This window comes from Camarhynchus parvulus, chromosome 2, assembly GCF_901933205.1.
Source record: "Camarhynchus parvulus chromosome 2, STF_HiC, whole genome shotgun sequence".
Lineage (NCBI taxonomy): Eukaryota > Metazoa > Chordata > Aves > Passeriformes > Thraupidae > Camarhynchus > Camarhynchus parvulus.
Window position 1 is genome coordinate 132,720,022 of NC_044572.1, and position 18,024 is coordinate 132,738,045.

Sequence of the window (18,024 nt, forward strand, 5' to 3'; positions counted from 1 at the left end):
TCATCCTTACCTAGAGTGCACTGCTGCCCTGTGGGAGTATTGTCAAGATGCAGCAATGTTAGGCAGCTGAGTTAGGCATTAAGCAGCTTGTGGCAGCTTGTGGCAGCTTCTCCTGCATGGTCTTTGCTATCTAGACCTGCTTCTAAGCAAAGGCAAAGGAGATCAGTAGGTTAGAGCCACGGGTACCTCTGGCCTATTCTTGTGTCTACTTCCCTCATGGCTTTGGTTAACCCTATTCCTTAAGTGGGATGTATACAGGAAGGATCAGGGCTGGGAGAAGGAGTTGCTGGTGGGTGGCAAAAACTTCAGAAAAGAAAAAAGGATGCTATGTTCAGAAGCCCTCCACCACCTCAGTGGCAGCAGAATAGCAATCCTCCCTCCAGGGTGAGTCCAATTCAGAACTGTTTTCTCAGTTTTCAGTCCCAAATCTGTTCCTCGTTTCTTGTCCTAACACTGTCCTGCCCCATCTTTTGGGAAGCAAAATTAAGTTTCGCCTTTGCTTGTGGACAACCTGGATAACCTCTGGTTTTGACAAGACCCCTGAGAATGCCATTTTTGTAGCAAAGCAAATGATAAAATTTCTTCAAAGGTTGACTGTAATTTAGTCCATTACTACTTGTACTCCGTGTGAATTTGTCTCATATGTATGTGTCTTCCTAATAAGATAACTACAATTTTTGTATCCCCCAGTAGACTTGTAGCGCTGCAAATCAGACTGTACCCTGACACCACCCAGGTCATCTCGCTCTGGGGTCAGTATACTGACTGCAGAATGGGTACAGTATTGTCCACTGTGAGAATTAGGTAACATGATGTATTAAATCCCTGACAAACACAGTAATGTGAGCTGCTTTGCCATTTTCAGGGATTTTTAAATTGAAGGTGGTGAGATGCTGGAACAGGTTGCCCAGAGAGGTGGTAGATGTCCCATCCCTAGAAACATTCAAGGTCGGTTAAACAGGGCTCTGAATGATCTGATCTAATTGAAGATGCCTCTTCTTGGTGGAGGAAGGTAGGACTAGATTACCTTAAAGGGTCCCTTCCAACCTTATTCAAAAACTATTATGTGATTCTCTGAACTGTCTATTACCTAATATTCTTCCACAATAACAGAGGCAAGCATCTAGTCAGTGCTGGAAGAGGATTTGTTCATTCACTCATTCATTAATTCATTCATCATGAAGTGCCATAGCACAGCATATTTTGGGTTACTGCCTCAGAGTTACAGTTGTTTGTTTCTGGATTTTGGACTATTGAGTGAGTCTTGTGGAAAGGGAATGTTACTGTTTCGCCATTTCCATTACGTTATCTTTTGCAGTGCAATTACTAGCTAATTCAAAGCTCTTTGTGTTAAGCTAATAGCTTTTGACTCTCTGCTGTCAGCCACTCCTCTTTGTGCACTTTTCATACGGTTTACCAGTTCCCCTACCACTTACCTATGAAGAGCATTTATTTTTTCTCTGAGTAGAGGCTCATCATAGACAAATCATTAAATGGAACATCAAAAAGATCCCATCTGTTAGAGTTGCATATGGGTAAGATCACAATTATCGAAAGCCTCTTTTTTTTCCCTTATGCTTATCCGTACAATAAATGTAGTTGTCAGCAGGATAAGTTCACGCATCGGATAAGGTCACAATTTCATTTAGTGACAACTTCCAACAGCGTGAACTTACAAGGTTCGATTTATTAAAGAGTCAGAAGGGATAAGATCACTGCATGGCCAGCCTGATTTATCAGGGTTTGACTGGAGTACTTGAATAGAGAATGTCGTATTTCAAGTTTATGTTCAAAACTGTAGTTTAGTGTGTGTTATGTCTCAGAGACTTGAAAATTGAGGGAGGAGAATTTACAGGAAGTATCTCAATAGTGCAGTTTATGTCTGCCAAACAAGTGTGTGAGCACTGAATATTGGAGCTACCTTATTAAGAATCACAGAAGTGGAAATGGGATACTATCCCATTATCAGTGGGTATACTACCCCATTATCAGTACTATCTCCACTATCAGTGAATTGCTCTGTGCAAACCTACACATATTAGTTTGTTATAATGGAAGCAATCACCAGCCAAATATTAATTGCAGATTCTTCCTGTGCATATAGGATGGCAGGCAAATACTGGGTTCTGGGTTGGGCAGCACTTAAGAACTGAGAGTGTTTTTAACTAGCTCACTGACTTCAGAGCAGTCCTTGTTTGAAACTACAACATACACAATTTCTCTGCCATGCAGAAATACTCAGTGGAGAGCCAGGTGGCTGTGGACTGGAAATATGCAAAGAAGGAGCCATTTGCTTGTGGAAATTGGTAGAGCCCCATGATGTCAAATAACCAGTCTCTAATTGTAGCAGAGGAGGAGCTTACTCATTGTTTTGAACTGACTCCACTTAGAAAGCTATTTTAAATTAAGAAAAAAACCCAGAAGCTATGGCCCAAAGCTATCAGTGACTTGCTTAGAAGTCTTAAATGCATATGAATCTGGATACAGTTATTCCTGAATGTATTTCTCCTTATGTCCCACAAAAACTGTTCATCATTCACCTTCAGATATATACTCCTTTGTTTCTTGCTCCAGAATGTAGGTAGATGGATGAAAGCCAGTATAATTTTGTTTCAGGAATACTATATATAGTTGAATTTTTCTGGTAGTCAGACTGTGGTCAAATCCTGTTAAGGGCCAAAAGCTCCTGCTGGATTCCTGTGTACTCTGTGTTTTGGGGAGAGTTTTTTTAAATGATCCTGATTGTGCTGTAAAGGAATACAAAGCTAAACTGGCATCTCTGCCTTCTGCTTAATGAAAGCCCTGTGTGGCATGCCTGAAACAATATATGCATGTATGAAAAGAATCCTAAATTGAGTCCTTTCATTCTGGTTTCCTAGCCACCAAGGTGGCCTAATATCTTAAAAGCCATGGGATGTTTTATAGCTGTACTAGTGAGTCATGACTTGAGGCTTCTTTTACAGTGCAGCTATCATAAGTCTTTGAGTAATCACAGACTTTAAAAGTATGCTACATCAACAAGATAAGAGAAACAGCCCACAGCACTAACAGCATTATCTTTTACCAAAATTGATTAACCCATACTATGTGTCTCAAATATTTTGTATAAACTTACTCAGCAAGCTGGAAATAAATGTGTTCCTGAAGAACAAGCTGTGGAGAAAAAAAAAATAAAATAAAACCCACTTGCTCCATAGCAAGGAAAGGGCAAGTAAATATCACTAAATGAAATAATGTCTCTTAAGTAATTTTTTTACCTTACTCACAAAAGCTAAAAACAGAGCATCACTTCCTCTGTACTTGTATTTCTTAGTGCTGCTTCTATCATACTTCTTGCTGTTGTTTTCAACTGGAGAGCTGACAAGTATGGGATGAAGAGAGTAAAACTACTTTTCTACTTTGCATGGAAATTATGAGTATATCACATATTTTATTCCAGGGGTGAATGAACTTGTATTCAGTACCGAGATGGTCTGTTGCAATTGCTGATTACTTGAGGCGCCTAACAGTGTTTGGCACAGAATTTTCTGCTTCCTTTGGGTTTGAACATGGATTAAAGAAGGCTGCAGCAGCTTTTCATCCCTTCTTTTCTTTTCCTCCCCACATGTTGGAATTTCCATGGACAAGTATGTGTGAAAAGTCAGTACCAGCTGAGTCTTTACACTTCTTACTGTGAGTGGTGATACAGCAATGAAGTCTCAGATCCTCTTCCTTCTCCTGATGTAATCTGTGAAGACTCTGAGCAGTTGTGCAGGGGATGGTAGCTGTAGAGAGCACTTCAGATTTACATCTGAACTTCCTCTGGGGCTAAAAGGGAAAATCTTGTCTTGCTGACAATTTTTCAAACCCTTTTAATTAAGAGTCACAGGGTGAGGTTCTCATTTTCCAGCAAACACCCTTGAAGTCACACATTACATAGGGCCACAGGTATGGCATTTAAACCAGCATCCCTGTGGGAAGTCAGCAGTGAGCAGGGGACAGCTGCAGTTACATCAAGTGGGAGACTGACCCCCTGTATGCTGCAGTTGTGCTACCATTCACCAAATAGGGAATCTCAGAGGAGAAAAATGTTGTAAATAAATGCAGAGAAGTTGCAGGCAGTGTCAATTTTTTTTTCCTCTAAAAAAACAAAGATATTCAGATGAAAAAAAAACCAAAATCTTTGCCGAGGACTAAATTGTAATGTGCGGTACCTTGTATAAGCAAAACCAGATTGTCTCGTTTTGCCTAAAAATGCAAGCAGATTGTCCTTCCCAACTCTGACATTCACCCATAGCATTAAAATGGCTGCTGGTCATGGTGACAAGAGAGAAATGTATCTTTTTTGGAGAACTGCAATAAAGAGAAACAGAAAGGTTTTGCAGCAAAACATTTTGTTACCCTGTCTCCAATCTACTCCTCTTTCATCGTGTTCTAAGTGGGTGGGGAAACACAGCAGATTCAGTACAATTCAGCATGATGTTACCCCATAGGCAGAATATTTCAAAGTATTCATATATATTGAATATTGCCTGAACTACAGCTTGGAACTGTAACAAAAGAGAATAAGAGAGAGAATCCATGGTACCTTATTTAATTATCAACAGAAGGGAAAAAATACATGTGGAAAAAAAAATGCTTGTTCTTATGCTTGCCTCAAATCAGAACTACCTATCAGGTATAAGATTCATGTTATTAATTTTATTTAAAATATAATGTGCAATGATGTGTACCTTAAAACTTTGGTAGCTTTTTGGATATCAGTGGTTGATCTGCCCTAAGTTTGTCGTTCTTAATCCATTAAAAGACAGGCCTGCTTGTAAATCCACAGGTACAGATAAGGAGTCACTGTTTGACTGTGTCTGAACCCTTTTCAAATGAAAAATGTCAGTGGCAGAAAGGGAGGCTGAATTATTTTTTAAAAGGGTTTTCAAAGATTCTCATGATTCCTGTGGTATCAGTTAAATGTGACATGTCCATAGACATGGCTGTTTTTTAGTGTGTAAAAGCAAGCAAATGCTGCAGTTTTCATCTCTCTGTAGAGAGAAATTCTGCAGTATGGCTAAGTGATAAACATGTTACTTTGCAATTTCTCTCTTCCATAATTAACATATAAAGAGATTTTTAAAGCTAATACAAATTGTAACAATGTGACTGTGAGAAGGAAAAAATGCTTTTATGGTTGTTTGGTTTTTTTTCTCTTTGGACGCATATATGTCACATGTGTAAATTAGATATAATTAATCCATAAGCTTTCCTGCTCACATACTGTCTCTTAAAATGTCATAGCACTGTCATGATGAGGACTCACCCACATACAGAGAAGCTTTTGTAAACCAGTACAGCTCTATTTCCTAGATTTGTTCCAGTTTGCAGGAAGGATCTGATGCACGATTTTACGTAGAGTAGTTTTGTAATCTGCAACACTCAGAGGTGAAATTTAGATTTCTGTGCTTGAAAATGGAAGCTGGAGCCAGCTCTTCTCTTTGGAAGATGGTCAAGATTAACCCCTGTGGACAAGTAAAAGCTTTGTAGCCTGACTGCAATGTAAATTCAGGCATCCAGGGGAATGTTTAGCTGGGGGAAGTTGTGGAGGCTGCCTGTGAGCCAGGAGGAGTTACTCACTTCCTTCAGCCCAAGGTTTATTTCACAACAACCACCAGTTCTAAATCTGGGACGAATTGACTCCTTGCACAGTTGGACTTTGCTCTGTTTGTGGAAAAGCACCATCCTTATTTGGGGTGGAGTTGTTGAGATGTGCTGATGCAAAAGACAGGAATCGCTGTTGCATCTGTTTGGTATGGAACGGGAGCAAGGGGCTTTAGCAGTCATGGAAAACAAATCATGAAAATATCATGGCTGTAGTGAAGTGGAGGTGAGCTCTGCTGCTCCTAAGAACAACAGATTTTTTGCCTACCTTCAGGAAAGGGAAAGCTTTGAAGTGCAAGAGCATGGAAAAAAGCAGTCAAACATCTAACTGGAAAAGTACAGATCAGCCTGTCCTTGTTCCATTGTATCCCTAGGAAAGTCTGAAACCAGAATTTATTTAGAAAGTAGTATTAGAAATTGTGTATATGAATATAACTGTTGCTGTATTTTTAAATGAAATGTTTGTTCATAAAAAGTAGTCTTAGTGAAGAGACTGGTTTCAAAGAAGAGTTGTCCAGACTAATTTTTTAATCTTGAAATAAAATTAAAAAATATGGGGTGGGAAAGGTGGTGACTGAATTTATTTTTCCCTTCATGAGAATGATGAATTGTGTTATTCTTTCTCTTTAATGAAAAATCCAGAAAAGTTAAGGTGAGCAAAAGCAAAAATTTCTCTTTTAAGTGGTTAATTTTGAAGTCTTTGCTTTCAAAAAGAAAATTTATTTAAAATAAAACAATATCATGCACCAAAAGTCATTATGCACTAAAAAACCACCATCATACAGCTTTCCCATTGCTTTCACTTATTTTGTCTGATAATATTAAGCTAAAAATTAAAATTATTTTTTGTTTAATTCTGAAATCTTACTGTCTGTAAAATCTCAAAAGTTTAAAATCCTTTTTGTAATTGCAGTAAATGCTTTTAGTAGTTTCTTGGAGGTGTAGTGAAATTTTTATGGCTATATGATGTTTTTCTCAAATTTTTAGTTGCTGCATGGTTCAAAATGTGATCTTGTGCAGCAAACTGCATCAAGGAGGTTAATGCACCAGGTGTGGCTGCAATTGGACCCTCTCTTTTCAGCTGTCATTTCCCCCTTCCTCAGCACTTCTTAAGAACTCTTATGGAACGCTATTCTGAATAAAATTGCTTTCCAACTCTAATGTGTGTGAAAAGATGCAAGAAAGGAATGGGACATTCTGAACCAAATTTGAATATAATTATAAGGGAAAAAGGTTTGTTTTTCTTTTGCAGGATGACAAGATCAGTTGTTTTTCAGACAAGCATAATTAATTCTCATTATATTGGTCCTCAGAACATTGTGCTTGTAAAACCAACACAAAGGGAGAGGTGGTTGTTGTCAAGGCATGAGTGAAAGTACTCTCAACACTGCTTGTTTTCTTTGTTTGCAGGAGAGTTGGAGGTGGTCCAGAAAGACGGGGAGCGCAAGATTCAGAGCCGGCAGCAGCTTCCGGTCGGAACAACATGGGGGCCTTTCACTGGGAAGATGGATCTGAATAATAACACCTTGGTATGTAGATGCTCCGAGACACTTCTCTTTGTTATGCTGTGTGCCATTCTTCAGGGAACAGCTTGGATTGCTCCTCGGACAGAGCGTTTGAAAACAGGCATTGTTAGCTTTAGCGGACAGTGGTATTTGGCTCTTCTCCAATTCGTTCATCTATGGCAACCATCCACATGAAATTATTTGGAGCACAGGTTAATAGTGTTTAACTTGTTCTTTTACTGAAGGGAAATGTCACTTCCTTGTTTGCTGAACCAAGGTGTTGGGTTCCAGTAGTAATATCTGGGGTTTTTTGTGGCTTTTTAAATTCTTCGTGGTATTAATTGCTGAATACTTAATTTACATTAAAGAAATGTATCAAAAATAAATAACTAAATTATTTTAAGATAAAATTAATTAAATTTGCCTTAATGTAATTGAACATAGCAAAATCTTCCATCAAATTCACATTTTTTGAAAAGCATCAAAAGACACCTGTCATATAATATATTCTCAGCCTCATTTTTTATTCTGATTGCATAAAGTATGTAGACGATTTTACTTTAAAGTAATGATCTCACTTCAGTGCACTGAAAATCATGTCATTTCTAGGTCTTCATTTCATCTTTGTTTGTGTTGGTTTTTACTCTGAGCTTCAATATTATTTGTGTATTGTTCAGATTAGTTTTCTGAAAATTTCAGGAAGGAAACAACTAATATCTCTAGGAAGGTTTAAACAGTCTTGGAACATGCATTGCCCTGTGGGATACTTGTGAAGAACTATTATCTGCAGCTGGATCACTGTTTGCTATTACAGACCTTGCATTGAATGTATTTAGCATAAAGATGTGTGGGACAGTTTCACAGGAAGGGATTACAGGCATTTTGGGTACACACTTCTGTGCTGCAAATGGAGAAACTGAGATTCCCAGTGTTCCCCAGCACTGGGTGTCGTACTGCCCTTGCAGGACCTGAAGGGAGTGAGGAGCCCTGAGTTTCTGATGTATCATCTGGGACAGTGTGAGGGAGGGGTTGTGTGGACAGGGGAGACAAAAGGGGAAATTTATTTTCTTCAACTCCTCCCTAGAGAACCTATGCCTGTGTAATGGAGTTCTCTTTCTAAGGATTATTGGAAAGAATGCATTTTTCTTTCAGTAAATATGCATATTAAAATTTGAGTGAAGCATTATTCTGAGTACATAGTATAGGATAGTATAGTATAGTATAGTATAGTATAGATATAATGCATAGACATTTAAAATCTTACTATTTTGTACTCGTTAGTGTACTTTATTCATCAAATGGTGCTAAGAAATGTTACAGAAGGTGGCATGGAAACTTCATCTGAGTTGCCAAAAGTTCAGTATTCCCAATCCAGATCAGACTTCCCATTCAGGCACCTGAATAAAGAATAGATTTTCAGAAGTACTGCAGAGTCAAAGAATCTTATTTGATAGAAAGGAAAAACTGGAAAATTTGAACTTGTCTCATTTTTTCCATCCATTTAATTTTTATTTCTTCATCTATTTCATTATTGGCCTGTCATCATTTTCGAAATGTTTTTCATAAAAGGTCATATGTGACAACCACCTGTAATTCAAATAATTTTCTGAATCCCAGTATAACTAGTTTCATCATCTTTCATATAACAGAAATCTTAGTCATGTTGTAGCTCAAAGTGTTTCCAGAATCGATGCTGTAGAGAAATGCTAGTTTGGTTTTGTCCACTTCTACCACTTCATCACGTACATACAACATGCGGCTAATGTTTAAGTATAGGATGTGGTATTGATTTTCCCTTCTCTACAAAATTTATTTTTGTCAGATATTCTTAGAATCCATTTACAACATGTCAGCAAGCAGCCAATCATACAATCGTATCTCTTTTTTTTTTTTTGATGGAGCTGTAGAACCATAACCCTAGTATAACCTTGCTTCTCCCAGGAATGTTTTAAGATCTGTTATTGCTTTTTAAATTTGGGCTAATACCATTTTTACTATATCAAAATCATTTAGTTAAGATAGTTGGGTTTTAATGAACTGGTAATTGAGCAGTGTGCAGAACTGACTTTAAATTTTTTTACTGTAATGGGCTAGAACAACTTTCTCATTATAGTTCACAAGGAAATGTGCAATGAAAATCTTCAGGACTTTTTCTTACTAAACTGGAAAGATACTTTTTTATTGTCAAATTAAAAATCATAAAGTCTATTTTTACTAATACTTGAAAGATTTTATTTTTGTTTTGCCTACAAATATAGACACATTTGGAAATGTGAAAAAGTTCACATAAACAGAATTTTAGTTCTCAGAAATTTTGTTTTGTCCCCTGAGCAATTCCATTCCTTGAAAAAGTCAAAACTGAACTGGGCACCATCTTGAGCAATCTGATTTGACTTCGAAGTTGCATCTGACTTTGAAGTTTGCCCTGCTTTGAGCAGGACTTTGGACTGGATGACCTCCAGAGATCTCTTCCAACCTGAGTTATTCTCTGATTCTAAGTATTTTTTTCTTTTCCCCAAATATCGGATGTTTCCTGTAATCCTAGATTTGTTACTTTAAAATGCTGTGTGAAGAAATACAAACCTTTTGATGCAACTTTAATTTGCCGTTATAGCAACAAAACTCCTACATCAGAAACATCAGCTTCTACATAGTTTTCTTTTATCGTTTTTTTTGTCTTGAAATTATTCTGGGTTTTTTAACCCATTTGATTACTTATCTCACTATTGTACATGTTCTCTGTTGTTCATTAGGGAAGTTGAGATTCTTTACTTAGGTTATTTTTATCTGGTTTAGGAAGCTCATTTTGGTAGAGCCTCACATCCGTAGAATTCAAACATGAGGAGCTGAAAACAAGTTTATTTCTTTTCTGAATGACCACCTCAAACATTATACTGCTATAAACACCAAATTTTTGGAGGAGAGTTTTAATGTGGATTTTTTTTTGTATAGAGAGAAAAGGAAAGAAAAAATCAGGGATCCCCATGTGAGTAAATATCATAACTTTTGCAGCTGCTACCTTCATTGGGAAATCAGTTTGTCTCTCACTAAAAGTATCTTACCTGACTGTACTGTTTAGTGATTGCAATATGACAGTGCCTCACAGGATTAATTCATGCTGTAACAGTCAGAGCTTACTTATTCCCCTTGCACTCTTCACTGAATGCAGCCTGTACATGTAATATCTTCTTGTTTCCAGCAGTGCTGCATTGCTGAATGTGGTCTTGCTGCTGTTGGCTCGTCAGATGGAGCAAGTTAATTAATTCAGCACAGTATTTAATTGAGTCACCGTGCCAGATGTCAATTACATTTTAGATCTTTCAAGTTTCTGTCTTGAAATATGTTAGCAGTACACATCTCAGAGTAGTGGAAGACTAGGTACCTTGAACAAAAATTAGTTTAATGCTGTTCACAATTGCAATAGGAATAGCAGGTGTATCAAGTGTTGCAGCACTGTTGGGAAATATGGTAGAGCAAGATCCACACCAAGACTGAAGAATACTCAAACTAAATGTGGACTTGAAAGAGCTCAATGACTAATAAAGTTCTTAATTTTTCTCATCTAAGAGTTAGCCAGTAGTCATGAATTGCATAAAATTCCATTATGAAATAAGGAATGCTATTATTAAGGTTACTGTTGATGAAACAATCTGCATGCAGCCAGCATAAAATCCTAAGACATTGTTTTTAGCAAGTGAGTCTTAGATCTTAAAACTTGTCTACGCTTTGAAGTTTTATTTCAGTTTGCCCTTAAGAACTTCTTTTATAATTCTTAAATATTTGTAGATATCTACATAGATACTTCTACTATATTTAAAGTGATAGACCTCCTATTTAGATACTTTTAAATATCTGTTCCTGTAATTTTGCCAAACTTATTTAACAAAATTCCTCTGCTCTCAGCTGCATGCATAATTTGTATCTGTCAGCACAATTGGGCATGGAGTTTACTCCCATTCCTTCCACTACTTTCACTTTCCATCCACTGTTTGATAATTATTGGGTAGTCCCTAGAAAATTAAATGCATAGGAATATCTTTTCAAGCCTAGAAAATGAACATGTTTCTAGGAAACATGTGTCTACATGTTTCCATATTCGCTTGAGATTTAATATAATCTCCCTGTTTAGACAAACAGACTCATGAAGTGTTTGAACAATACTGCTGGCTGTTTACAGCTGGTGAGAACTCAGCTGTAGAATGGAAGACAAGCACAATTTGACCATGAAGGCTCCAAATCATGGTCAATCATGGTCTTGCTGCATCACAGAAAATTCAGTAGATCGTGGATACCCACAAATTGATAGAAATATATTTTTATGCATCAGGCTCCTAGTTTGTGATTCCTGTCTAACAGGAAAGTGGGTTTGCACAAATGTCAAGTCTAATATGAGCATGCAGGTGAAAAGAGCAGAAGACCTTACTAGACTGGACATACAGCCCACTGAAAGATAAGCAGCTGGGTGTAGGCAGATCTAAATTCCAGCCACTAGCAACCTAGTTAAGAAAAAGCTGTTCACTTGCTTCTTTCAGCTGTAAATATTTTCCCTGTTTGAGGGGACAACTTGATGGGAATGAGGCCCATGGAAACAAAAGCATCCCTGAACCACGTAGCCCACGATGGATCTCAAACAGTGGTCGCTCTGGCAGTCATGTGGAGGCATTCCAAGAGGCCTTTTCCCTTGGCTGCTGCCATCTAGTTTTTGGTGTTAATCTGTGCCCATGGCAGGGTTTTGCAAAGCAAAACAATGATCAGCTGTATTCAGCTCGCCATTCTCATCTCCTTGTTGCAGGGAAGAGCATGCGAGGCAGGCCTGTATGAGCCTGATAAGGAAAAGAGGATTCAATGTGGCTGTGAAGAGAATCCACAGGAGAAGAATTGGTAGGGTTGGGCCAGGCAAGCACTAGGACACAGCAGGGACCCTTAAATGGGATCTGGGAGGTTCGACTCCAAAGAGACATCTCTGGAAGATATGCTCATGGAACTGTTTGACTGCATAGTGTGTGAGGGCTGAGGAGCTGAGATTCAAAATGGAGTAAAGTTATTCACTCACTAATCTGTGGCTGGTCACTTTGGGTCAGAAACCTCATGTCTGTAGTAGACAGTGACTTTTAATCTTCAGAGTTGCAGCATGAGGGTTTTCTGGGGACTTTTGTTGGGGGTGCTGCATGGCTACAGAGGGGCAGTAGTCTGACCATAGCCAGGCTTTAGCCAGTCCTTAGATTCTTTTTCTCTTATACAAACATGGAAAGGGATAAGGTAGATTTTATCTTTAAAAATTTGCAATTAAATATTGCAAATGGAGAATTTGACTCTTAATAGCACAGAGACATTTTTATATTTAGTTACCAAAAATAGTGTACTGAGAACCTTGATTCTTGTCTTTGTTATATTACTTTTATTCCTTTAAATATTTCAATTGACTAGAAAAACATTTCTTTTTCATTTTTACTACTGTTACTGTCAGTCTGTTTCATGTCTTGATCTAGTTTAAGATCACTTCCTTCCATCCCAAACATGAGCAGATGTTATTGTTGCAGCACTTAGGACAGCACATGATGCCACCCAACAGCTACACGCTGATGTGCTGTGCATGTCGTGGGATTGGCTGCTTAAAACCATGGAGTCATTACGGTTGGAAAACATCTCTAAGATCAGCAAGTCCAACTGTTAATCCAGCAGCACTGTGTTCACCACTGAATCATGTCCCCATGTAACACATTCAAATGTCTTTTGAAAGCCTTCGGGATGGGGATTCCAGAAATTCTCTGGGCAGCCTGTTCCAATGCCTGCCAAAGTGAAGAAGATTTTCCTCATATCTAGTGTAAACCTCCTCTGGCAGAACTTGAGGCCTTCCAGACTGAAATATTAAAAAAAATATTGAGATATGCCAAGATGTCCACATGGCCATCCATAATGATCTTTGAGAACATATCACCTCACATTACTTCATCTTTTACCAAGTGTTCTCCCATTTATATAGACATGTAGTTTAGGAGAATGCAATGACAAAAGAACCATTTTTTTAAACTTTCATGTGCAATTGTACTTTAGGTGATTTTCTTTAAGAAGTTATTTCTGCTCTTTTATTTATATTTACACACATTTAAGCAATGCTAATAATATGACAGCAAGATGTGGTAAGGATCTGAATAAACACCCTGTTTTGGAAAAATCCAAAAGCATTTTTTTCCAACTTGTAGACGTAGTTTCCAGGTCTCAGACAGGGGATGAAGCAACATGGTACAGTAGAGAAGAACCTTAATCCTTCTCTTCTGTCTCAATGCTATTTGTATACTGGTGTTAGCACTGCACACCTTAACATAGCCTTCATTTTAAGTTATTAAATATTCAAAGAACATACAAGTAAGACAGGATTCATTCTTCCTTTTTTTTCTTCATTTATTATTTGGTAATTTCCAGAATATCAACAGGGGATTTTTACACAAAATTGTTCTTGTTTTTTAACCTTATTGCCTTAACTTAAGGCGTTTTTTGAGACTACACTTACCCATGGTTCATTTTGACACCTGTTTATTCAAACAACAGAGCTTTAACATTTCTTTAAAACGATCACTGGTCATTTTGAAAGATTTTTGACAATAATTCAGTTACTTGGTGCTTACTGTGAGCATCTCCATTAAGCAGAATTTACCCTAATACTATTGTAATTAAGTAATAGAGTTTTCCAATCATTCCCATTAAACTAACTCTGTTTCCTGGGAGAAAACTCAATAAACTATCTGTCCTATTTTGGCAAGCTTCATTTCAGTAGGGGGTCCTTCTGAGAGTGGGAATGTACCCTGGGACACATTGCCAGGCAGCTGCTGAGAGCAGGGCAAGGGAATGCTTCTGCAGAAGAGATGAGGCAAAGCTGGGACAGAAAAAAAGGCAAGAAAATTTGGTCCAGAGCCTCTCAGACAGCAGTAGAGGGAGATGCTATCTCCAAATGGCAGGCTCTTGCATTTTAGGATGTGGGGAAAAGAGAGAGAAGAAAAGCTGCTTAATTAGAGAATCATAGCAATAAACTTCAGTAGTAACATATTTTTGTGCTTCTAAGATTCTGCGTTGAATCTTAAGTCTTCTACCTGGTCTAATCTTCTCTGTACCACAGGCTTCAAGACTCAGATTCTTATTTTGCTATTGTTAATTTTGCTAAATTTATAACACAACTTTTAGAATGGGATGTAGTCTTATTTAAAAACTTCATGTAAGAAAAATAATTTATTTATCTCCATTTAAAGTCATTCATGTAGCTCACTGGACTACAATACCTGACTGGCACAAGTTCTATACATGTATTTAAGATGAGCAATTCAGTATTAAATGTTGTCCTCTGAGGAAAATTTTTAAATTCATGCTTTCTATAATAATACTTTTTCTTATTTATGAAACATGCATATTATAGACTAGGAAGATATGAAATGCCAGGTTTAAATATTCAGCAGTTTTGGAAGTAATTTTCTTCTCACTAGATGTTAACACTATCTTTTTTTATTCTGAAATAAAATCCAGTTTCTAAAATGTTGACACATAGTTTCACATTTCATAGAACAAGCATGGGAAATTCTAGCTCCATCATTTTAGTGGCACATAAGGCCATGAAGGTGTTTGTGTCTATGAAGATGTTTGCATTGGTAAGACAAGAATTCAGTAGTTGCAATGGGCATGGAGCTAAAAGACTAGGCTTGTGCTCTCTCTTTGACCATTTAAAAATAAAATGTCCTGGAAGCTCATGGTTTTTGGGGTTTTTTTTTGCCTACTACACATAAAGCTATGCCTGCCTAAGGATAGTTATCCTTAGGGTACACTGGTAGTGGAGAAAAGAACTGAGATGCTGTTGCCTGTGGAACTGTGGTAGCACTTTGTTGCACTCAATATGTTGTCAAGATGTGCTGTCTGGACATACAAATGCATAAGATTTTGAAAACATCAACAAATGCTTTCCATAAGACTTGTGCATGCCATAGTAGGCAGTTATTTGGAAAAAAAAAAGTGTACTGTAGAGAAAATCCTGGTGTGAAATGTCACATTTTGGTGGCGTCAAAATTGCTAATAAAAAGTGCAGAACCATAGGTGCCATATCATAGTTACAAGGTACCATATCATAGTTACAATAACAATATTTTAAATTTTTGTCTATCTCCATTAAATAAATAAATTACTTAAAGTAATGGACCTGTGGATTCAGTTAAGACACTGGCTGCTTGCTGATCACTTTCATACAGTGTGATGGAATGATCAAAATTCCAAAGATCTGTTAGCTCTCTTTCCATTTGAATATGTTTGAGAGAAATAGCCTATAAATTTTCAAGAAGGATGGAAATTAAAGTTACTTCTGGTTGTTTCATTGCAGCCAAATTAACTGTGTTCTGTGAAAGTGTGGGTTTGAACATTTTGAATAGAAAAAAAAAACCTCTCAATATTTCTAGTAAGTAAAAACTGTTAGTACAGTATGTATGAATACATAAATATATTAAAAATGGATATTTAAAAATAAACATGTTTAAAACATAGTAACTATATATACGTGCTTATATATATACCCACCCAATGTAAGTGATCGTGAGTGTATAAGAATAGCATATTCTAGTCAGAAGGAGGTATTGACTGTTACTAGGTCTTAAAAATCTGTCTTATTTTAAATACCTTAATTTTGCTGAACTTTCCTCACCATTTGGCTGTAGCTCCTTTTCTAATGATGTCAAAGTATCCCATGGCCAGTAGCAAAATGAGTCCTTTTCCAGAGGCAACAAATCTACTTTGACTACCAAAGTATGCCCAAAGAAATTCAGAGCTTGGCCTGAGAAATTCAATGCTGAGTGATGCTTATAAATATCCTGAGCCTCATTTTTCAAGTCTAGAGAACAAGTTCATCAGTCTAATCTCCTTGTGGCTCCTCAGACTCCAAGGAAGCTCAAAAGACAACCAGCTCCAGCCGTTGGGACTCCAGAGCAAAGAGCACAGGAGGCACCGTCGCTTGCTGTCCTTACCTTCCCTAGCAGCCCCAGACCTGCAGCAAGGCCTTATTTATAGGTCTAGTTGTTACTTATTTGCTGTGAGCTATTTATAGGTTTAGTTGTGTGTCCTGATATTCCATGGTAAATTATGTGCATATCCTCATTGGGGTTTATATGGTTTCTTATTTATATTGTTTTGTTGGTTGTAGCAAGAAGGGAGTCAGTCTCTTCTCCCGGGTAACCAATGTCAGGACAAGAGATGTCCTCAAGGTGTGCCATGGGAGGTTCAGGGTGGGCAATGGAGGAATTTCTTCGTGGAAGGGATTGTTAAACATTGGAATAGGCTGCCCAGGGAGGTGGGGGTTTCACCATCCCTGGAGGTGTTCAAGGAATGACTGGATATGGCACTTACTGCCATGGTCTGGTTGACAAGATGGTAACCAGGGAAAGGACTAGATTTGACTTGGTGATCTCAGAGGACTTTTCCAATCTAAAGGGTTCTGTGCTTCTGTAATAATCATGTCCCATCTTAAATAGCTTAAAATTAATTAATAAACTTTTGCCCCCTTTATTTTTACTAATGCATTTTAATGTGCTTGCAAAATGCTTCACAACTTGTGAATAATTAAATACAGGTTTTGAGCTCTTTTAACGTATTTAGAAAATAATTGAGTTTTGCATGAACAAAATACTGTCCTTTCTGTGCTGTAAGGGAAGGATAGCACTCTGAACACTACTGATGCATTTAGGAAAAACTACATAACATATGAGATACCATCACAGTTTATGTAGATTATTCTCACTCTGAGAATATGTCTTATAATTTAAAATTCTTCCTGTCACAGATTAGCTTTTATATCTTGTTTTTGACATTTGATTTCTGAAATGCATAGAAGATACTATTTTTAATAAAAGCTTTATATATGTTAGTAGTTATAATTATTATTTATGTATTTATTTAAAAGCATCTCACAATTCCCAAAATATTTCTTTTTCTTTGAAGCTTTCTTCATGACACTCTCTGATCTGGGGGATGGGTGGCCACTTTTTTTAAACAAGAAACTGGAACTCCTGCGATGTGTGAGGACATTAAAGACAAGTTTAGGGGAGCTGAGGGAGGTGTGCCTCGAAGCTGGGGAGGTGAGGAAGGATTCTTCCCTCTCTCCCTCTCCTGCAAGCTGTTGTCCTCACTTGTGGAAGAAAACTGGGGCAAATTAGCATAAAGGAAAGCGAGCAATAAATCAGAAAACAATAGTAGATCCAAAATATCTTAGTTCCTTCTTTTCTGCTTGTGTTGAAGGGCCTGGTTCTACTATTGCAGATATTTAATTCTGCAGTGGACCTTATGGTACGTCTTAGTCTTAATCGCTTTGCTTTTGCAGTCACATTTGCTACATTAAATATTGGATTTCATTGTTTATATTTGTTAAATTCAAGACAATATTCTTCTCTTTTGGGATCCAGTATTTTACCTTTGTCCCGTTTCCCTTCTCACTGTGGTCAATTCACCTCCTCCAAGTCAAAATAGCATCTTAATCCTGCATGCATCTGTGGTGGAGGATTTTCCTTCCTTCTTGGATCCACCTGGATCACAAGCCATGGAACGACATGAAGGATTGCATTAGGTGAACCTTCCAGGCTCAGCAAGGTATCAGCAAGGGAGATTTAGGTTAGCTAGGAGAAAGAGCTTCCTAATGTTAATGAGAGTGAGAAGCTGGAGGAGATTGGGGAGGTTGCAGTCAGTCTGTGGCTGGTGTGTTTCAGAGCAGGCTGGACCAAGGCGACAGGAGTGGTGCAGGCGCGGCTGAGCTGTGGCGTGGGGGAAGGAGCAGATGACCCTGTGGCTTCTGGCAGCCTGATGCTGAGAAATGTCTGCAGCCAACCTCACTTGTTTGGCTGCCCAGAAATGACTGCAGGTAGCTAAAATCTTT

The 18,024-nt window shown here is 37.8% G+C and overlaps 1 protein-coding gene across 3 annotated transcripts in view; it reads left to right on the plus strand.

The window, feature by feature from the left end:
- The window catches only part of ZFPM2 (zinc finger protein, FOG family member 2), a 308,632-nt gene that overhangs the window by 140,750 nt on the left and 149,858 nt on the right, over window positions 1-18,024 (plus strand). For all 3 annotated transcript variants that reach the window (XM_030968457.1, XM_030968466.1, XM_030968475.1), the window contains one exon: window positions 7,039-7,157. In XM_030968457.1, the coding sequence (XP_030824317.1) occupies window positions 7,039-7,157 (119 nt within the window). The remainder of the gene's footprint in view (window positions 1-7,038; window positions 7,158-18,024) is intronic.